Genomic DNA, 23,331 nt, shown 5'->3' with positions numbered 1-23,331 from the left:
TCGAGTTTTTAAGAAATATCGATATATTTTCAAACCAGATATAGGGTGGGGACAACATCAATAATATCGATATAGTTTATGTTGCATTAAAATAACATTAGAGGTGCCACGTCACCTTTTTTCTCATCTCACTGATGATGACCCTGCTCCTCCTCTCTCTCTCTTTTATTGTATTTAAGGAATATTTTTATTTTATAATATTACTTTTTAAATTCACAAACAGGTAGTTTATTTTTCCATGTGTTTTCACTGTTAATGAAAGGCATATCGAGTATCGCCATTCAGCTAATCAATATCGAGATATGAGTTTTGGTCCATATCGTCCAGCCCTACCTGCATCTGAAAGTCACAAATCACAGAAGCCTTACTTTCTGTTTCCCTCTTAGGTGGTCTGGGCAACACAAAACTGGGACCTTGAGTTTACTGGGGTAGAAACATCCAGATGTTTGTACAGTGTTTACCATAGAACCTAAAAAAAAACGTCTCAAACCTAGACTTTTCTTTGCTCCATGTGTGTTAGTGCATGTGTGTGATTGAGTAGGTGTGTTTTGCATTGGAGGAGGCTGCGTGAGGTGGGCAGCGCTTGAGTTTATTCTACCCCCGTACTGGTCCTCTCTCTCTCTCTCTCTCTCTCTCTCAACCCCACGCACCATACTCAGCCTCACACACACAAACATCAACACACACTCACGTATATTCACACACACACACTTCCACTGGACCACTGAAACGAGGCACGTCTGAGAGACCAGTGCGCTTCAATTAACGCTCCTCCGACGGATCCCTGGCGTGGACATATTTCATTTTTCCCCCCCTCACAGCCTCCTAGGGATTTTTTTTTCTTCCCCCCCGCATGTGTGCCCTGTTGGTGCAGAACGCGAAGACGCCACCGAGGTGTGTTTGAGCCATTTGGAGGATGAAGATAATCGCTCGGTGAATGGGAAACACCGACACAGAGGCACCGCTACCTTCCCCAGCTCTTCTTGGCGAACACGCTCCCGTCGGCGAGATTTACGCCGAAGCCGGTGTCTGCGCTCTGCGGGGCCGGGCGCGCCACGTCTGGAAGGAGTAGGGAGGATGGAGGGGTTTTTCACAGAGGTAAGCCAACAAGAATGTAGTGTCACTGTCACCCGAGCTGAACATCAATGACAGATTTAAGCGTTCAGGGTGTGATGAAGCCTGCTCTTTCACCGCCTCACGGCCTATGGTGCATGATGCTTTTACGCCTTTTTCGCATGATTTACATCGGGTTTGGTTTGGGCAGGTGTTGCTTTGCCTTCATCGACTGAAACAATTCCTCATACCGTACCCACCAGGAAAAGGGGCTGTGTCTTTATAAATGCATGTTTTCATTGATTAGAAATCAAACCCAACACCTCGTCAGTTGTATTATCAGTGAAGCATCATGGGCCTGGCCTATAGGCTACCTATACTGCTTGGTGGTGAATTCATTCTGAGCAGAGCCGCAGATAAATTGGCCAAACGAGAGCTGACACACATCCATAAGGCTGGCTCTCGGATTAAAGCCAATCTGTTAACGGAGGGTGGACCGTGTTTGGCCCTGCAGCTACAGCCCTCCCACTCTGTGCTGGCCGTTGAAAGGACCCTTTTTCCTGTGCTTCTTAAAGTGCGATGTGAAATGAGGATGGAGATGGGATACATGAGAGAATATTGGTGTGGTGGGCTGCGGGAAATGAGGAGGGGGGGGGGGGGGGGGGGGGGGGGATGCAATGGTGAGAGTGAAGGAGGAGGAGGGGGGAGGAGGATTAGGAGGGGGATTGTGTGTCTGGACAGAAAAGGTTAGACAGGTGGGAGATCAATGGTTAACAATTGGTATCTAATTGAATAGTTAAATTGAAGGTTATTCTTTCTGCTTGCTGCCCATTCCTGCACTGCCTAATGGGAAAAAAGCTTGTCATTCTCCCTCAGCATCCATGGGATGTATGTGACAAACCATCCGCAAGCCTTGTGGTCCTCTTCCATTCAGACCCAGAATGGTTTTTCCAAGCCCTCGCTTTAATTCACATCACATACTTTTATATTTATTTTCCTTCTTTCCTCAATTCAGGCTCCTCACTGTGGACATTCACACCCCTCAAGACACGACTCCCACCTTGCCCCCCCCTCCCCTTTTATTTAATTTGAGCTTTGGTCCACACAACCCATTCATAGGCACACACACTTATCTTACCAATCTCATGAACCACTGTCTTTTCCTCAGACTGTGATGCCAATATCCGTCCTCTCCAAGCTACTTATGCTCCCCCCCTCTTAAGTTAATCTGATATGGGTTTAAATGCCTCTCACACTGGCAGTGATGTCATGCCATGAGTGTGTGTGAGTAGCTGTCTTGGTTTATGCTGCATGTGGGTAGAGATGTAAGCATTGGAGGACTGGATTTTCTCCCAGTTGCTTGTGTGGTGATCCATCGAGTCGTTGCAAAAAGTGTGTCAGTGCCAAAATAAAAAGGTGAAAGAGGGCATGACATAATCACCACGACTAGTTCCAGAGGATCCTGCAGCAACAGCTAAGTGAAGCAAAACCCCCGTCCCCTGCTCCATTTCCCAACAGTCTGTCTGAAATATATTGATCACAGCATTGATTCACACCGACCACCACAGCACCCCCCCCCCCCCCCCCCCCCCCCCTTCCCCGCACGGCGCAGAACATGAACGCCTATGCGAGACCCGAAAATGGAGTGACTTATTGAGTTATGATGTTCAGGCCTGCAGTCCTGCATAAAGCAGAGGAATCTGATAGTCAGAAGCATGACTTCATGCAGTGGGGCGCTGACTTCATCAATCCTCCCGGGAGGTGTCCGTCCAACATCCACTTAGTTTCATTCCTCGGCTATCTTTATCGCTCCATATCCTTCAATTTTTATATCACTGCGTTCCTCCGCTCATCCCTTAAACCACAGAGTGAACAGCTGACCTCTTTCTCTCAACCCAGGCAGAAAAAACACGATAGCTGGCAGATCAAGCCGAGCATGAAATGTCAGGTGGCAGTAGACGACTGTAAAATCCTCCAATATTCAAACATGTTTGATCGTAAAATGGTTGTTTTAGTGACTAATAAAACGAAGATCTTTCTTTTTCTTATAGCCTATTCATAAAGGAATACATACGTATTAGACATGGCCACTAAAAAACCTGAGGGGACGTTAAAATAAATCTTTGCAGACATTTTCTGAGTATTGTAATGAAGTTATTCATGTAATATTCAGTACGTTAGCTGAAACTGCTCAGTACAGCTAACTGCTTATTTGTTGCTTATTAATGATAACTGCAATTAAAGAACATTAAAGACATATTAAGCCTAACTCGTATTCTATACAAATTGTACAAAAAAAACCTGCCAAACATGCGCCATTTAAACTGTATAATCATGCTAGCTAACTAGCCAAATACCTACAAGAAACTTATCATCATAAGCTATTACAACTTTTTATGGTACTTTGGTGAATGAAACTTGACAGAAATCATTTATTCATACAGGATAATACTGTTTTGAGTCCACATAGCTTTGTTTGGCATTAGAAATATGCTTTATGCTGCCCTAGCTAACATTTACGTTAAAACATTTTTGGCAAAAAGTTTGGTTCTTTAAAATAGACCATTTTTGCGTCATTTATTTCTAGAGTTTGAATAAAAATCAGCAAGGCGTTCATTATTCAACATCCTGTCAGGTCAGGTATTTGACTGCAAGCTAATGTTAGCCTGAATAAATCTTGTATTTCATTTTTCATTTTTTTAAACCAGTAGGAATGTGAAGTTAAATCCTTGATGTATAAATCTCTTCCTATTCTTATTATTTATATTCTAAGTGCTTATTTATGTATCTATTATTATATTGTTTTATTTGCTTTGATAACTTGCTGCTGTAACACCACAATTTCCCAGTTTGCGATCCATAAAGTAATTCTATTCTATTCTTTGTCAGTTGTTGAGCCTAGCTTACCTTCTGAAAGTTAGCAGGTGTCAATGTTCAGTAACAACAAGCGTGTTATTAACATGAAGACTAATTTGTGTGTTGAAACCTTTTTCAAAATTAAGTGTTTCATAGATTTCCACTTAAATACTGAAGTTTAACACAGCTTACTGCACATTCATGTGTACTCTTTTCCCCCTGAAATGTTAACTGCTTTAGTACGAACGGGGGCTCCCAATCAAATTTGAATAATTGTCAAGTACTTTAGTTCACAAAATATAAAAGATTCAGGTATGAGCACTGAAAGGGCTTGTAAAGATGTTAATGATAACGTACCATTCTTTTAAAACTGGGCGTACTCAGATAAAATAATATGACTTATAAGTGGGCAAAATTGTCTCAAGTTGTACATAAAAATGCATTAAGACATTGGCCATAGTGGAAGAATATGGAGATTTACCGTAGTTAATGCTTTTTTTGTGTGTTTCTCAGACCAAAAAAGGACATTTTTGTAATCTAAGGTGTGCTTAGGCTACCTAAACAGAAGCTGCTTTCATTCCTTCATGAAATTGCTAACCTTCTTGAGTCCTGATGATAGCAGCAGCACAGAGTAATTCATGTCTCACTAACATTGGAGGTTTGCATTATATGTTACCCTGAGCTCCAAACACCTGCATTCCTGTACATGTGTTTATATCAGAGTAAGATGGATGGCTTTTGGATCCCAGGCTGACGTGTTGTGTTTGTGTTGATAGATCTGTAGGTGCACTCACACACCATGAAGCAACAACCAGGGAGACAGACAGGTGTGAATGGGATATAACAGCTTTGACAACCTTACCTCTACTGTCACTGTTTCTGTATCATATCTGCCTATTTACACCCCCACTTTCTGTCTTGTTTTTGCCCAGTCAGTCAGTCCTGTCCTCTCGCTCTCTTCTACTCTGTTGTTAACCTCCATGGAGCAGGCTGTAAATAATCATTTACTACTCTGCAATTTGTTGAGTGGCTGCCTTACTGAGAGTATATAGCAATGAAAGGTGGATTATTCATGCTAGGAACTTTCCCGCCATTAAAATATTAATCAGCTTTAGATGCGTTCTGTATGGCTGCTTTCATATAAGCTGTCAAACGAGCAGGAATAAACTGTTTGACTTTGAAATGTGGGAGTTTCAGGAAAGAGTCGGTCCTTTGTGTTGTGAGATGCATTCTGACGTAAAAAGGCTTAAATTTAGACGAGTCTGTGTTAATAGATTTTGGTCCAAATTATGCGGGACTTTGTATGAAGCGTGTTCTGTAGGAAGCTGGTTCAGTGGAGGGAAGGGAACAGTCACTGGAGATGTGTGACCTATATTCAGCGGCAATTCAACACATTTGTTCTGCTCAGGAGCTGCAAGTCTACTTCTCTCTCTCTCTCACTTTCGCTCTCTCTCTCACCCTCTCTCTCTTTCTCTCCCTCCCTGCGGCCACCCGCTCGGTGCGGTGCTTCTCCATCTCAGTCGACCAACCACTTTTGGTGTTTCTCCGCCTGTCTCCCTCCTCCTTCTGGCCTTCTTCCAGCTCTTTCTTTTATCCTCTCCACTCTCATCCTGGTTCTGCTTGTGTAGGTGTGAGAGTCAAGCCACGTTTAAGCTGTTCTAGTGTTTGGTTAAAACGACATCTCCGATCATCCTCACTTCTGTTCAAAGGGTTCTGATGGAACTGGGCAATATGACCAAATATTTCTGTTTTAAATAGTCAATATGTGTTTTGACAAAAATGTCAAAACATGTGTTCTCGTAAATTTTCATCTTTGCTGAAATATTAATGTTGTTTTTCCTATTTTTATAAACTACGTCTTAAAACACATTATTTACATCATGTTTTGTACAGCAAAGTTTAAGTTATTTAACAGATTTTACCCAGGGTATAAAGTTATTAAATACATGTTAACAATACATTTAATTAGAAATTTTAAAATGTAAAATAATAATTAAAAAAAAAAAAAAACACAAAAAATATCACCAAAATTACCCAACAGAGCATGCCAAACTTGAACGTGAACACAATTTCCCAGGATGCTTTGAGGGAAGAGAGGCTGTTTCCATGGCGCCCTGTTTCCACACTGTTGCCGTGGAGTCTTGTTGCCAGGGTTGCCGGTGGGGGTGGGGGCATGTGACTGTAGTTTAATCCAAGATTAGAGAGAATGTGATAATTAGCAGACTGCTCAAAACTGGCCTCTCAAAGAGGATTTGCAATTTATAAACACACACTCTTACACTTACACACACACACACATACACACACAAATATAATAACATAAGCAGCTGCTTCTATCTGCCGCCTTTAAGCCTGTAGTTTGTTATTCTGCAGTATACTCTGATCTTGTTTACTTTGTATAAATCATCTGTGTGTTTATTTTAGAGTTTAAATCAGGTTTAAAGGTTAGCTCTCTAAAGCTCTACATATTTCAGAGCTGAAGTCGAGCAGCCAAACACGGTGCTCTAAAAACACATGGTGGGCCTACTTCTGTATCTACAGTACTGAAAGAGAGTGCTCTGACCAGATGCTATCTCAGTGTGTGCATGTGTGTGTGTGTGTGTGTGTGTGTGTGTTTAAAATGTTGAAAAGAAGCCATTTTGGAGTTGTGGGTCATGGTGAATTTGGATTTTACTCTCCGTTCTTCTTGCTCCTTTTTTATTGTATTTGTTGTTTCCTGATTCACTTTGTCGATCACCCTTTTCTCCCACGTCTACAATGTTATTTCCTGTATTTGTGTGTTTTCACAATAGACTGTATGAAACATGGATGTAGTCTTGGTGACGTCACCCATTGGTTTCTTTTTTTTTAAGATTTATTTTTGGGCTTTTTGTGTCTTTTAATTGAGAGATAGGACAGTGGATAGAGTCAGAAACCAGGGAGAGAGAGAGAGTGGGGAATGACATGCGGGAGGGGAGCCACAGGCTGGACTTGAACCTGGGCCGCCCGCTTGAGACTACAGCCTCCATACATGGGGTGCGTGCCCTAACCACTGCGCCACCAGCGCCCCCGCCCATTGGTTTCTGAAGAGGCGTAATGAAGCCAAACAATGGCAGTCACCACATTCAAAATGCTGACTCAGCCTAACTTTCAATCGATCTAAACACAGGCGGTGTGCGCGAATAAAGAAATGAATTTGAGACCCAAACCGGTTTCGTACCACACTGTAAAATTGTTTTTTTCTGCATTTTTTTTAACATGGGACCTAATTAGGATTAATTTGCTTTTGGAACAAGCCTCAAGTGGACACCTGAGGAACTACAGTTTTTGGTATTTCAGCTTTGGCTTCATTTTAAAACACAGATGGTTGATTCGTGCCTTTATGATTGAAAGCATGTCCATGCTGTAATTACGGTCAGCTGTGCTTGATTAGCCTCACTTGTCTGGTGTATTTAGTGTTTTTGCTCTCCTGTATTTGCCCGATTGTTTCTAGTGCTTTAGTCTTACTAGTGTGACTTGAATTGCTTATGCATACGTTTTTCTGGACCTCGTGTTTTTTTTGGATTATTGTTTTTTTTCTATCAGTTAGACTTCCTTACAACTTTATGCCTTTCTTTTATTTTTGCTAAAAAACACTTTTGCCACTCTGCTTTTGGAGCTTTTGGAGCTTGAGTTCCTGTTTCCCTGTTGTTGCCCCGAACTAGATACAAATGACTTTCAGTATACATTTAATTTCTGACTTTTTGCATGTTTTTCTTTTCCCCTCCCAGATGTTTTTTTTTTTTTTTTTTTTTAATACCTACAGCATTAAATGTCATCTGTAATCTCTTCCGCTGCCAGATGTGACTCATAGGAAAGGTGACATGGGCCCGCGACCAGTCACCCACCCGCTCGCACACACAAACACATGTTGTTGTCCTCCTCCCAGCCGCTGTAATCTGCTGAAAGCCTCGCTGTCCTGATTGTATTATCACCTTTAATGGAATATTACTGACACAGTTTAGGTCAGTGACACAAGACCGGGCTGCAGTAGTGGAGATGGATGAGAGAGAGCTTTAGGTCCATCACAGTCATGTCCACACATACACACACACACACACACACACACACACACACACACACACACACGTCACCTGCTTCTTATGAAATAGCTTCCCTGACAGCAAATAGTTTGAACTGGAGATTTTCTGGTCGTCTTTTTATAGGCTACTGATTCTAATAGCTTTGCTTGATTCAAGCTCTGATATTAATGAATTAGCCATTTACTGTTTGTATATTGTGGATTTGATGATGTTTATATTGTTGTAGAGCGGCCTGGCTCAGCCCACTGAAAATTTCTAAGCATAAAAAAAAAAAAGCTTGCAAGCATCTAACAAACTAAACTAACTTTAGCGACAACCGAGTTCACAGCCCCTCCTGAGGTCAGAGAAACCCTGACTGTTAAAGCTAAACCCCTCTATTTCAGTCTTCAACCTTATTTGAATGATCTTAACTTAAAATAGAAAGAAGAAAAAAGTGTTAAACTGGAAAACACTGATTGCTTTTACAAAGCTAGCTTTAGCTGCCGTTACACTTTAATATAGCACTGGACTGTCTGTTTGCTGTCGATTATTTCATGATAATTGATATAAATACAGTACTTTTTTCTGCTCTTAAATCAGTAAGTGTAATTGTGCGTCAGAACACATCATTGCTGCTAATGCGTCTGTTTTGGAGAATGAGAAGCTAGCTGCTACTGTTTGCTTGCGATGCATTGACTGGCTTACTTTCTGATAAAGCGATAACTCTAAAAGTCTGTTGATCCTTCAGGTTGTGGAAGTTTTGATGAACACAAATTCACTTTATAAGACTGATGGAAAACCTTCTTTTTTTTTTTGTGCATTTTTGAGTTTTGTAGTTTTGCGCCAACCCAGTTGAAACTTGATTTAAAAAATGTTGTAAGAGAAGCAGATATGATGTTGGAAGAATGGCCGTAAATGAAGGGTATTAATTATATAACTAGGCTGCAGTACATTTTAATTGATGTGTGTTCAAATGCGTCTCTTTCTTTTTGCGCTACCTAATGAAAACTGTATTTTATATGTCAGGTCTAAAAAGAACATGATGCCACCTTTAAGCATAACTGGTGAGTATAGTTATTGTACTTGAATAATGAACTTAATTAGCCTTTAATCATTTTATTTCTTGAGAAAACTTACAGTGAAAGATTGATGTTGCCTTAATCAAACTACATTATTTTTATTCTTGTTAAATTTAGAGGCAAATAAAATAAACACGTGCCGAAAAATGCAATTGGAAATCTAATTTAATTCAGTAAGACTAAATTGGACTCGTCTTGTGAACACAAGCTGCACTTACTCAAGCAAAGGAAGGGAGGGTCCTCTGGATAATATGGTTCTTGCCAGTCCTGAGTGAAGGGCTGTGATTTATGGTATTTAGCTCCTTTAACTCATATAAGCGCTCACAACCACAACCACACCCACATCCACTCGCCTAGAAGACATCCATCACTTCCTGGAGACCAGACGCTCTGCAGGTGGATAACTGAGGTCGATACTCGGAGCTTCATTGTTTTTTATTTAGCTATAAAAATACATGATTTTTTTTTTTTTTTTTATTGCGAGATTTGGGGCCTGAGCCGTCAAACACACAAAGAACAAGAAAAGGCAAGTCAGAGTCAGACGGATGTTTACTTACTGCTTTCCCATTGGATTAGACGTAACTGTAGTTAATTAGTCTGCTGATGCAGCTAGACAGACACACACACACACACACACACACACACAGTCAAAGTCATGTCCTAATGCCCCCCTGACCTTTAGCCCCCAGAGATCCCACTGCGTCCTCCCACCTCAATGCTGCTGTTTAGTTTCCTCCATTAGCTGCTGACGGGTCAGCTGTTTCTCTCATCATTTATTCATCTGTGTCTCACTTCTGCCATTCTGTGTCTTCCTCAGCCTCCTCTACTCGTTACCTCTGGTCCCATTTAGTCGTTTTTTTCCCCCTGTGTTTCCTACTATAACGGACAGCATTATCCTCTTTTCTGCTGTTTCTCTGTCATGTCCTCTGATCTCTGATGATCCAGGTTTTCAGATTGTCTTCTCCCTACTACTCTTTCTCCTATTACTGTTTTTACCTTTGATGCTAGCTAATAAGGCTCTAGGAATGGCACCGCCTGTCAGCCCACTGCTTTGGTAGAGACCTAATATCTCAACAAACTATCAGATGGTGTCACTGAAAATGTTTCTGTGACATTTCTAACACCCAGGGGAGAATAACTTCACTTTTTCTCTACCATTTTTCTATTTCCAAAGAAATATCTCTACAGTTGTAAAATTAATCCCCAGACATTTTTAAACCCTTACCCTCGTGTCATCATTTGGTCAAAATGTTATTTGTCCAACACTTTTTGTTAGTGACCAAAAAAAGATGCAAACTAATGACATTATATCTTCTTCGCATGCTAAAATCTAGGCTTTGTTTGTCTCAGTGTACGAGTGGAACATCATTATCTGGATATATCCATTTACCCTGCCCATGTGTTTTAGATAAACCAACAACACGATAAACAATGTCTGGTCACACTGAATATTTCAATAAAAACTCTACTGCCTCCAAATATTTTTTGTGCACATATAAGCTTATTGAAATGTCAAAACAGGAAATATAATATAATATTTGTTGGGGCAGATGCAAGTGGGAGTGTTAGCTTTCCTTCCCTTTAATAACTAAGGCAAACACCTCCTTATTTATTATATTTATACCGTTTAAAGTTACAGTGACAAAGCACATTCACAACAGATCTGTAATGCTCCAGTTAGCCATCATGACTAATTTTCAACTGTAATCCCCGGGCAGGTGAATGACAGCACATAGAAATACAAGGCACGTTAAGACTGAGCAGCAGTACTCACTAAGCAGGACACATACAGGGTACTTAAAAGCAAGGACAGCAACACTTAAAACAGGAGGACAGTATTGTACATGGAAAAGCACATATAAAACAATTAAAAGCAAGACGTGCGTTAAAACAGGACATCAATAAAGTACACCTAGCAGAGCACATAAGATACCTCTGGAGGACAACAAAACACGAGACTTGAATACACATTCTTATTTGAGTTCACTCAATCAGAATCAGAATTTGTATACATCCTTCTGTACTGATCGTATTTGTTGTTGTTGATGCATATCACGAGTGACTTTTGAATATGTAATTTGAAGTTTAAATAGTGAAACTTAATTTGTAAGTCTGGCTCGGTGGTCAGTGTTCATCGAGGCGTCAGTGTCTCTCAGATGGAGTGGGGGGGGGGGGGGGGGGGTGGGCGGTCATAAGACTCTGTCTTCAGGGTGATGCCTCGATCAAATGGCACGGGCGTCCATGTGATCGCCCATGCAGAAACAAGGCCTTTATCAGACACACACACACACAAACACACACACACACACACACACACACACACACAGCTGTTGAGGCATCTGGGCCGTATGTTCTTGGGATGCTCTCTACTTTAGTGAGCCCAATAATGAAAAATTATTAGACGTCAGGATTTTTCTTAATAATTCTCCCAATTTCCGACTAGATTGACTCCACTCTGTTTACATTTGCTTTGCACAGAGGTCTTCAAACATGAAGGAAGCTGAAATATTTAATGATACTCATGATTTACTTCCAATGAATGATTAATCAAAAAAATTCCTGATCACATGCTTTACATAACTTTTCACAATATTTATAGATTGCATACAATCCAGGGAGCTCTGTTATTGCTTCTCTGTTATGAAAGTGAAACCAGAGAGATTGAAGAAGCTTTAAGCAGACAATCCCTCATGCTGAGTATGTCCTTGTCTTTATTGGTTTTTGCAAAAAAGTCATGCCTTTGTCTGGAGGTAATGCAGATTGAGAGTTGGTCTGTCCTCGTCGAGACGATCAAGGTCATCCTATCAGCCACGTTTTGAGAGCCAGCAGCCTTTACATTCATGTTATTGTTAGAAAATCAAAGAGGAGACAAACTTGAAAGCAAGCACATGGAGATTTTTTGTTTGTTGCCGTTCCTAAAAGACTGCTAAACAGGTCTACATCTCATGAGCTCAGCTGTAAGATAGAGATTATAGTTTGATAATAATCTATTAAAGGATATATGATGTTTTCACACATGCAGACAACTCCTGAACATGTCCCATAGTTATTTGGGTGAGCTGCATGAGTGAACCCAAATGGATAAGAAAGGGTAAAGACAAGGTGTGCCGATGTATGATGTGGGATTCCACCTGGAAATGTTGCAGAGGGGGAGCTGATGTTTATATAACCTCACTGGTGTGTGACTGGTGGGATCTCTGTGCACTTAATGAAGCTGTATGTCTTTCTTTTCTGCTCGCTGGTATGTTTTCACCACTCGTTCAGTGATACTGTGAAGACAAAAAAACTGTCGTATAGAGTCTGACTGTTGCTTCTTCTACATGTGTTACCTTCTGAGACCCGCCCCCTCCCCCTGCTTCTGTCTGACACAGAAAACTTCAGACATTTGCAAATACAGACAACTCCGGGTTTCAGTGGCAGGATGTCTCAGTGCATGTGAGAAGACAGCAAGAGTTTATTACACATCTATAAAGGTTTGGTTGCAGAATACTGAAGCTGCATGGCCTGATTTTTTTTTTTACAGCAACACTACTGCATTTGATATTTCAGGATATAAAAAAAAACGTGCACGTTCTTCCAATCAGTTGCAGAAAAGAATCGTGTCCCATGGTGAAAGCTAACAACCATCTAACATGTAGCTTATTTGTTATTTGAGAACCATCCGAAAAAAACCCACTTGTTTCTGTTTTTTAACTTGTTCAAGAAAATAAATCAGGCTGGCATTTCTGGTTCAGGTCGTTTTGCTGCTCTTTTCATGGTGTGAGATATGAGGTCAGAGGTCACGTTTGAGGCTAAAGTGACGATTGAGGTCGGTTCAGGTTTAACGGAGCTTGACAGAATGGTGATGGACGAAGCTGGAGGCCCGAGGTTTGGATTTCACAGAGCAGGACGGTGAGAGAGAACCTGTGTTTTTAGCATCCGTGCAGCTTTCAGCACCACTGTTTGTTGTTATGCATGACCATGCCTGTCTGTCTGGGCCGGTAATAGACGGAGGGTGGGGGAGCAGAACACAAAGAGGAGGAGTATGATGGCGTTGGTGGGTGTAGGTAGGTTGTAATGCAGGCAGGTCATTTATAACCCTCTGTCTTCCCGACGCTGCATTTACCCCTGAGATTGCACATTGCCCCTGAGAGGTACATCGATCCGGGACTGCAGGCCAGTTCGCTCAAAGAAGAGAAAGAGAGTGAGACAGAAAGCGAAACATATGTTCTGGTTTATGGAGAGAATAAGAAGAAACTGTGTAGACGTGCTTCAGGGCTGGGGCTAAAAAAGTGTCCAGTGTTTGAGGTTTAAGGGGGTTCAGAGATCATTTAAAGCAGGATGAAGTGAAGTACTGAGTGAACTGTGAGCAAAGAGCTTCAGGCCACGGTGGTCATCAGGTCAAATCACAGCACAAGCATCAACGCAACAGCTCTGTGTGCTGGAATCTGACAGGCTGACGAGGTGGAGTAAAGGACGAGGCAGGCTGACTGTCTGCACAGAGAGAGAGAGAGAGAGAGAGAGAGGGGGGGGGGGGGGAGAGTATACATGGGGCTAAATATAGAGAGTTGCTGAGGAGAGGGCAACAGAGAGAGTGTGGGGGATGCTCTTGAATTTTTCATTTCTCAGAGTGATTCTAAATGTATGAGAGCTCCTTCACGCAAAGATTGGAATGAATTAGCAACTTGCCGAGACTTTAATGTCCCCAATGTGGGTGACGTTAGGGTGCAACTCATAACGGGATAAATCTAAAATGTAGAAATGAATAAATGAGGAGAACATAAAAGCAGCACCATCATAATGCAAACATGCAGTTGTAGAGTCCACAGGCTCCACCAGGCTCCATGTTTGACTGTTTACCACGTTCACCATCCCAGATTTTGCTGTTAGCAAAATATTTAGGTCAGTGGAGTAAACACGTTCATCCGATCAGGAACATGGACGTATGAATCCATATTTCAATGTCATCAGTTTACGTGCAGTTTAATTTTTTTTAGTATGGATTGTAGTTTCAAATTTGAAAATTGTGTGTTTTTGTCTTCAGATTTGACTCACAGGCACTTTTAAAAAGATAAAACAAAACTTGGAACCCTAAATATAATGCACTCAATAATTCTGGTCACTTGGTCTGGTCTGAACTGAATCTTCTTATGATGGATAAAAGAAACAAACATAAGACATACATTAAAGTGTAACTGACATCTGACTCACAGCAGTTTATGAATCCAATGTTACTGAAATGAAAAAACAACCCTTTAATCCCTTTTTTTTTGAGGACATGTAATGACAGTAAGGTCGATGTTAGAATGCGGTCAATGAGAGGTCCTCACAAGGATAGAACAACACAGCAATGTGCATCTCTTTGTGAATCTTACTTTTAGTGTTGGAAGCTGATAAAAGAGCTTAATGTTTGCTAAAAGCCAGAAGTGTTCAACTCTTTATCTGAAAGCATTCAGACATTTTCTGCCCTCAGGCTTACCTTAAGCCAACCAGCAGTGTGTATGTATGGTATACTGTGTGTGTGTGTTTGTACATGCATGGTTTCTGGTTCACTCTAGCCTCGGGCACCACAGTTTTTTGTATCATCAGTGTGTCTGTGTGTTTTCTATAGAGTGCGAGAAAGAGTTAAAAAAAAATGTGACGGAGTAGAAAAGGAAACGAGGTTGTCGGGGGAATGCTCGGGGATGAGGGACCATCTGTTGCTAAAAAAAAAAAAAAAAGATTTAACAGCTCAGTTCATTCAGATGCAAACATCTGGTGTCACCGAGTCATTTTTAGGGCTTAAACACCCTCTCAGGCTGTAGACTTTAATAATGATGTCTGGAAAGTTTGTTTGAGCAACAAACTCAAATCTGTCGTCTCAGTTCATCACTAGGACATCAGCTAGTGAAGCTGAAGCACATCGTGGTTAAGCCTGTGCACTTGAACCAGAAAGGCGGCGAGACGGACTGCAGGGCGCTTTAAACACATTTCTATTAAATTCAATAAATACATTTAAACAGGGAATGTTAATGAGGTCTAGTTTTATATGCATTTATTAGCATTAAATCAATGAATTATAGAAATAATAACTATGAGAAAACAATGAAAATATTCACTTTCCTGCTTTGTTAGGTCTGAGCACCAACATGTAGGAATGAGCTTTAAACATGTTTGTATTGGTGCAAAACACTAAACTGTACAAGTTAAGGGGAGTGCATATGGGTACAGTAATTCAATCCACTTTTACTGCCTCCTCTTCCTCTGTTGTTTCCTTTTCTGTCCCCTCCTCTCCTCCTCCTCTGTTATGCTGTGCCCCCTTTTTAAAGGGGTGGAGGTCAGAGGTCAGTGACTCTGTGTGAAACAGGGCTTTGCCTGTGTGTAAAGGTCTTAGAAGAGCACACTTCCTCTGACCCTGAGTGTAACACACACACACACACACACACACACACACACACACACAAACACACACACACATACACACAGATGTCAAGCTCTGTTGCTTCTCTTGATAGAAATTCCAGATGTTCAAGTCTTCAGCTGTTATTTATCACATCTGTGACATCTTCTCTACACCCATGCATACTTACACACTCACATACAGGCCGTGTTATGTATTGTTGTTGGTGAAACTTGAGGGTTTTTGCATCGAAGCTTTATAAATCATTGTAAAGGTGCTGTGGCTACATTATTTATTATAAATGTATCTTTAACTCTGTGAAATGATCCAGGTTAGTGTGCAACACCTTCTTGTTATTGCACTTGTCGCCGCTGTGTAAATCAGAGATTCTCTGTGACGCACTTAAAGAGCCGACTTCCCGCAGTCTTGTCTTTCCAAGAATTGCTTTAAGTCTGACAATCAATTATACACGACATACTTTTGGATTTTGCATAAGCAACTTGCTGTGACTCACTAACAGGTGCACCTATTAAGAGCTTAAATGGGTTTGTAACTTTATATAACCTAAAACTCTTTCTCTTTTGTTTTTGTCTCTGTGATGCAGGGGGCCCGTGTTTGGGTCAAGGAGAAAGAGCAGCTGGTTCCCGCCACGGTTAACTCCTGTGCAGATGGAACTCTTGTCGTCACAACCGACTATGGAGAGGTAAGAAATGTAAACACACATGTGCACACACTGTTGTTGTTGAGTGACAGCCCTTGAAGCTGATTCAAGCTAATTCAATCCGGATGTGAAGGGGACTGTACAGATGAAATCCCTTTTAATTAGTTAAAACCAGAGAGAGGGAGTACTGTAAATGGTGTCAATGCTGGATTAGACGCTGAAAGCTGCACTTGTTGCATGTCATGTGTCATCTGGTCTGTGCATCAGCGCTCAGATGAAAGTCATGAATGAAGGTGAAGCAGCTGTGCAGGTTCTTCCTCTCCTGGTCATGATGCTCCACTTTCCTGCCCTAGATCCTTCCTCTTCGTCTTCTTCTTCTTCTTCCTCCTCCTCCTCCTCCTCTGCGTTCTCCTCATTCATATGCAAAATTAATCTCCGACACACATTCAGCCTCCAGAGGAGAGCTAGAATACACGGAGAGCATAATGGGGAGCACAAATGCTCGTTTCTGGATGTCAGATGTCGGGACAGCATCGCCTGTAGCTGTGCTAAATGGCAGAGCTAGGCGACTGCCCCTATACCCCAACCCATTTAACACCACACCCCCACCGAAATAATGGAATTGAATGTTTAATCCCATTATGAGTAGTGTGTGTGTGTGTGTGTGTGCGCGCGTGTGCTCATATAATCTGTATCAGCGGGCAAGCACACGTTGCTCTTTGGATTTATTTGACGGCTGATGTATTTGGCACGCACCGAAAACACACATGCGCTCCAGTTGGCAGCGCTAACACGGAGCTAATAATAGACCTGGTCTTTGAGCCTGAATTTAAGGGTCTCAATCCTCCCTTTATACCTCCGGGGAACAGCCACATCCACATTTCCAAAAACCTACCATGAATTCATTTTCCGTAGCGTCTGAGGAATCAAACACGGTTCTTGAAGCTCCATCTTTTGATGTCGCCGCTTCATTGTTCCAGTGCGGGGAAATGTCAGGAACACACGGGCATTTCCTAAACCAGAGGGGTTGGCCTACAGAAGCAGGCCTTCTCTCCGCTCTTGGATTACGAGCAGTCCTTAACCTCCCCAACCCCCAGCCAGCTCTCGCTCTGCCTTCCCTCTCTGCTAGCGGTTGGTGTTTAAATGTTAACTCTGCAGGAGTTGGTGAATATTTGATGGAGAATCAGCAGGATGAGGGGCTTCACCCTGTTCGGACAGAATGTGACCCCCTGCTAACAGTCCCATGGCTCCTCATCACTCCCTGCTGCTCGGCCACCGGTTCTCCTGATCTTATTCATAACCGATTCCAGCGTCCAAAGAGCTTTAGTGCGGCGTTTAATAGCCTTAAGAATAAAACTGCTTAAAAGAGGAATCAATCTCAGTGCCGTGGTGGAGCAAAGAAACATGCAAGATTTAACAGCATTTGGCTGCTTTTCTGTGTTTGTTTTACTTTTATTTTCCATTTTCATATTAGCTCTGCAGCAGCCATGTCACTCTGGTTCTGTAATCTAAAGTCCCTGACCCAGATCACTACATCACCGATTCTGGGTTACAAATGCTGCGGCTGCAAAACTACAAGCCTTCACGTCAAATCAGTACAGCTCACAGCTACCAGGGCTGTATGCAAGTCCCTGCATCATTCATAGTTATTTGTACTCTGCTTTTTCACCGCCGACTTCTTATCAAACAGCCATCAAAGAGTGCTGCTCACTTTTTCCAGGTTTAAAGGTGGATGTTTGGAGTGGCGGGCTTTAATGCATGTTATGTTTTTTTTTTATTCTGAACACTGATGTCTTTCATTTGTGAGTCATTTATTGCAAGGTGCAAAGCAAAAAAAAAAGCTGCAAATACTCCTTTATCATTTCTATCTCAGAAAGTTGTTTTTTTATATTTAACTTGCAAGCTTTCTCTAAAATGTTTTAGCTACAGTTACAGTGCCACTGGTCCAATTTCCAGAATTATATCTTTTTGTTTTTTAGAGAGACCAACAGCATTTTTTCACATGTTGATCTGAAGTCAAGTCTCCTGAGTTTCTTTGCCTTTAGGTCTATAGGTAGTAATGCCTGAAGTTTAAATAGAGCAGAAAGCCAAATATTTTACTCAACTAAAGCCCGAGTCAGAAGTTTCCACCTCTTGTGCAAAATAAAGTGTGATCCCTCTCTCTTAAATAAAGTGATTCCTCCATTTATCATAACCTGGTCGAGGGATTGGTGGCAACAAGCAGCCCAGACATCCTCTTATTTCAACAGTATATTGGCTGATTTATAGGTCAGAGAATACATGATGTTTAAGTATAATCATTATTCTGGATCTACTTTGGGATCTCTCTACACCAGGATATCTCTAAAGGGAGTCCTCTTTCTTTGATCCTAAACAGATGTCTGGTCCACCTAATCAACAATGTGACGGAGCTGCGGTTCTTCTTCCCTAAATAAACCCTGATAATCTTATCCCAGTGAGAACAGAAAACTCATCTCGTTTGCATGCAATTGCATCGTCAAGTCAATACTTAGCATCATTTTTTTAAGTCAATACATTAAGTCAAAGCTAACCCATATATGAGGGTTTAAAGGAAACAGACTGGTAAAGAACACAAGCTAAAAACAAGCTCACAGGATTTGTAAAAAAAAAAAAAATTCTGCACAAATATCTCCAACGTTTTATCTTTACCTTTAAAGACAGTATGGCTTACAGCATGGAGACCGATTAGATTTGATTAAATGAGATTAAAGGGAACTTTAATGAAACCAGTTTTGAAACTAGGTCAGCAAATAACCGGATATGGATCAAATATTTAACATACATGAGGTATTAGAATATGAAAATGTCTGATGGTAAAACAAGAAGGGAATCAAAGTAGTGGTCATAAAACAAAGCTCCTATTGGCTTCTATAAAGAAAGGGTTTTAGAATATTCATAATTGTATGTAAATGATGTTTGCAGCAGGAACCAAAGGTGTGTTTGAAGAATGTACATTTTAAGATGTTGAGATGCTTTTGATGAACTGTCCCAGTCATTTTCTTTTTTTTTTTACAGTTTCTCAATAAATGTCCTTGTTGAAAAACACACAATACATAAATCCCAAAGAAAATTTTATGAATATTTTATATTTAAAGTCAATGTATCTCAAAACTTAACTTTCAATATTTTTGACAAGAGAACAACTTAGTTTTTTCTTGTCGTATGTGATAGTTAAATTAATGAATTTTTCTCGTAAATAAAGTTTAAAGACTTAAAACCGACTGTTCCAGATTACTTATCAATTATTTAAATGAAGTAGACATAAGACGACCACCATTAGCCACTAAATGAACGTTTACAATCCCAACCTGCCATTTAGATGTTGTCACGTGAGCCTGACATAGATCCTTTCTGGTCTGGTTGGTTGCCATGGATACGGCGGCAGAGCAAGCATCAAGCTCCTCCTACAAGTGTAGCTGTGATGTCCAAATGTACGCCTCCAACGGACGTACCTACACTCAATGAGGAATGTATGCCTGAAGAAACACAGACAAAAAGCCACACAGGAGTAGAATCCAGACACACACACAAACACACACACCTGGCTTTACCCCGACTGTACACACACAGCCAGACATTTATATAAGCATTCACACACACACACACACACACACACACACACACACACACACACACACACACACACACACACACACACACACACACACAGGTTACGTTAGTGATGAGTTATGTGTGTGTTACGTGACCTGGATTTCAGTAGCTAGCGTGAAAGCCGAAACGAAATCTCACGCGAGCACAGAACATGCTGCAGGGATGGCGTTCTCCTTGCGCACACACACACACACACACACACACACACACACACACACACACACACACACACACACACACACACTCTGACAAATGTGCCTAATGAAAAGTGCGGAAATGACTAGTTTGGTCTGACTTGGCAGAGAAACAAGCTGATGTTTCTGTGTGATCTCCTGACCCACATTCCTCTTCATATTGTGCCCATCCGAGGACCCGTAGTTACTCACTCGTTCTTGTTTCACATAATGAGATTAACCAAACTCCTTCAAAGTGGCACACAAAAACACTGATATGCAAACGCAAACTTCATGTACCTCTCACAGTCCCTGCTACCCCTCTGCAGTGTCCCGTATCCGTGCAGACGAAGCAGTGATCCCCCCTCGGGCTGGGATGAGTGTGGGCTGCCAAATCCTAAAGGATGATGACATATGAAAGGTGTTATTCGCCCCAAGTGCTGGGGGGGGGGGGGGGGGGCAGAGAAGACATAAACAGAGTCAAAGCTTGCTGTTAACCTCCCTCACTGGTTAAAGACACAACAATGCTTGCTGAAGAATGTTCTTTTTTTTTCTTTTGGAGGAGGACAGCACAGGTTAGGAGTTTCCTCGATGTGTGCTTCATCATGAGTTTAAATGAGGAGGTGTGACAGTTTACAGAGGTTTCTGCTTCAGTTTTAGGTTCTTTACAAGCTCGGTTCAATAGAAAAAAACTTTTCTGTTTTCTCTCCTTTTTTTTTTAACCAACTGGACTGCAAGTTACAGTCTGTCCCATTTTTTTTGTTATTTAGAGCTACATGTGAAAGTTGCCACAGCCTGTAGTTTACAGTTGGCAAGCAGTAATAAGCACTATACCACCACCTGGATGTGCATAATGCAATTTGTGACTGACTTTCTTCCAAGCTGCAACCTTCAGTGTTAAAAAGTGAAGCCATTGTGGAAGTTGAAAAACCTGCATTTCCTCAAGTGACCACTTGAGGCCGGCTGTCACATACACACCCATCCAATATGAAGTCTGTCATCGACGGGCTTCAAAAGTTCACTTAAGTAACCAATGCGTGCACTTGAATAAGAGTACTTTCTTCATGTTTATTTAAAGACTTTACCTTTTTCTCCACCCAGACGAATTTCTGTGATATACTATCTGTGATATCCAAACCGAGATAGTTTGGGCAATTACACAAATACCATTAAACCCCTATTAAAAAACAATTTAACCGCATCTCAGCACTTTGGTCTTAATGTGGTCACATTCATTTTACTGTTTCTTTGTCAACTCAATTTTTTGTTTGTAATGCCTGAGCTGAAATGTTAAAATTATTTCCATAATTATTATTACAATTTTTTTACTCTATACAAATGCTCAAAGACAAAACATTTAATGGGTTTGTTTTATATGTGAAGAAAGGGATTAAAACCTGGTTGGCTTATACTATATACTTATATAATTATAATATTATAAAAAATACTACCAAACTAAATAAAAGTGAGTACAAATGACTAACAATGAAAAACCTAAAATAAAATGAAAGTAATATCTTAAAAAACAAACAGTACTACAAATAATACATTTGGTCCCCTGGTCATTTTTTTCATTCTCTATCAAAATTATAAAAATGATTATTCATCACTTTGCCTTTGATAGGAGGAAACTCCACATTAGCAGATCAATAACACGGCCCCTGTAGCCCAAAGTCCTAAAGAGCTAACTGTAACACTTTGACTTTTTTGGGGGTAATTTGACTTTTGCAGAACATCTGGCTGCCGCTGCACATTTTGATTCTCATACACTCTGATTTCAAAGGTGGCTTTATACAAAGCACCCCTGCAGTGTTTCTCAATCCTAATCTGACCCATGGAAATCTGCCAGACCTGATCCAAGGTCAGTGAGGTGAGCTGCAGATGCTGGTGCATACAGTGCTGTGTGATACTGTATTGTACTGAATAAAGCTCTGCAGAAAATATAGGTCACTGTGCCCACAGCGGTCTCTCTCTCTCTCTCTCTCGCGCACGCTCTCCCTTTATCTCCATCGTTTTTTTTTTCATCTCTGCCCTCTCTCCTCTCTCCTCACTCTGGCTGCTGCTAATAAGTGAAGTCAGATGAAGAGGCTTGTCTCCCCTCTGGCTCTCCTCCTGAATCATGCAAAGCAGCTTCAGACTTCAGAGGGCTTTACAGGAAGGCCGCTTCATGCACTTTGTGTGTGTGTGTATAAAAGTGTGTTCACATGAGAAAAACATGTTAAAAATGCAGCAAGTTTTCTGGAAGAGAGAAGAATCTGAATATGATGAAAGGGAAGAAGCCGAGTGTCGGGGTGAATCAGTAAATGTTGTCAACGAATCTCATGAAAAGATCAAATCCTATCAAGCGCATGTATATTTATCATATTCCTCTGTCGCTGTTTGGAAAAGTCTAAAGCTATTCTAGCCCTTTTGTAGGACATTTTTAGGAGCTACCCAAAGAGCTAAATACTTGCATCAGGATGCTAAAATGCTAATGTCTAGTTGGTATAATGTTAACATGTTTGCAGTCTTTGTTAAAAGAGATAGCATGCTGACATTTGTTTTATTTGGCATCAAAATATAGCCTTTTAAATTGAAAGAAATTACCAATTTTCTTGTCAATCTACCAATTTTTAAGTCTGGAACCTCGCACTCGTTTTGGTTTCAAAGGGTGTCATCACCGGCCAAAATGCTTCTGGACACTACAGCTCCAAACTTAGCTTAAACCATCTCCATATTACAAAAACGATTGTGACTGGCTTGACCTGAATCAGGCTGGATGGAAATCAGTCTGAAATGGAGAGAGTCCAGAGGAATCTGCCAGAGCAAATAAAACATGAGCTGGTGGATATTTATTGTTTCCAGGCCAATACACACCGTCCAAATATCTACTAATGTATGAATAGAGCTTGAAATTGTCCTGAATCTAAGCAGTAATTACTCCTATTTGAGTTGTATATGCTTGCTTAGAAGCACAGTACCCTTGCATTTTATATAATAGAAAAAATAAGTAAATTTTTTGACATCATCAGTAACATATAGACTTTAGCGTTTTGTTTTTAAAGGTTTATTTTGGTGCCTTTAGTTCCTTTATTTTAGAGACACGACCTGTGCATAGAGTCAGAAATGTGGAGAGAGAAATTGGGGGAATGACATGAGCCACAGGTCGGGTTAGAACCTGATTGGCCGCCCGCTTGGAGGACTGAAGGCTCTGAATATGGGCCGCATGCACTAACCACTAGGCCACCGGTGCCCCCAAGTAGTGAAAGTTTGAGTGACAGATTTAAAGTTTGGTTGGCTATGCTCTATTTCCACAATTCTTTAATTCTCTGTCTCTCTGTGTTCTCTCACCATTTCTGGGCTTTTCTTCTGTCCCTCACTCCTATGATAAATAATTGAACATTTGGTTTCCTATTTTAGACCATCTGTGTAGTCAAAGCTATCGTGTGTGTGTGTGAGTGTGTGTGTGTGCGCTTGACATGCTGTACAGTTTTTGTGT

The 23,331-nt window shown here is 41.1% G+C and overlaps 1 protein-coding gene across 1 annotated transcript in view; it reads left to right on the top strand.

Annotated features, from left to right (window-relative positions):
* The first annotated feature begins 664 nt into the window (after positions 1-664).
* The window catches only part of myo10l1 (myosin X, like 1), a 52,282-nt gene continuing 29,615 nt past the window's right edge, over positions 665-23,331 (top strand). Inside the window, exons 1-2 of the mRNA XM_065966462.1 lie at positions 665-1,098; positions 15,991-16,089. Of these exons, the coding sequence (XP_065822534.1) occupies positions 1,078-1,098; positions 15,991-16,089 (120 nt within the window). The 5' untranslated portion in view covers positions 665-1,077. The remainder of the gene's footprint in view (positions 1,099-15,990; positions 16,090-23,331) is intronic.

This window comes from Labrus bergylta, chromosome 18 (genome assembly GCF_963930695.1).
Source record: "Labrus bergylta chromosome 18, fLabBer1.1, whole genome shotgun sequence".
Taxonomy (NCBI): Eukaryota; Metazoa; Chordata; class Actinopteri; order Labriformes; family Labridae; genus Labrus; species Labrus bergylta.
The sequence above is the reverse complement of the archived record's forward strand: the minus strand, read 5'-3'. Positions and strand labels throughout refer to the sequence as shown.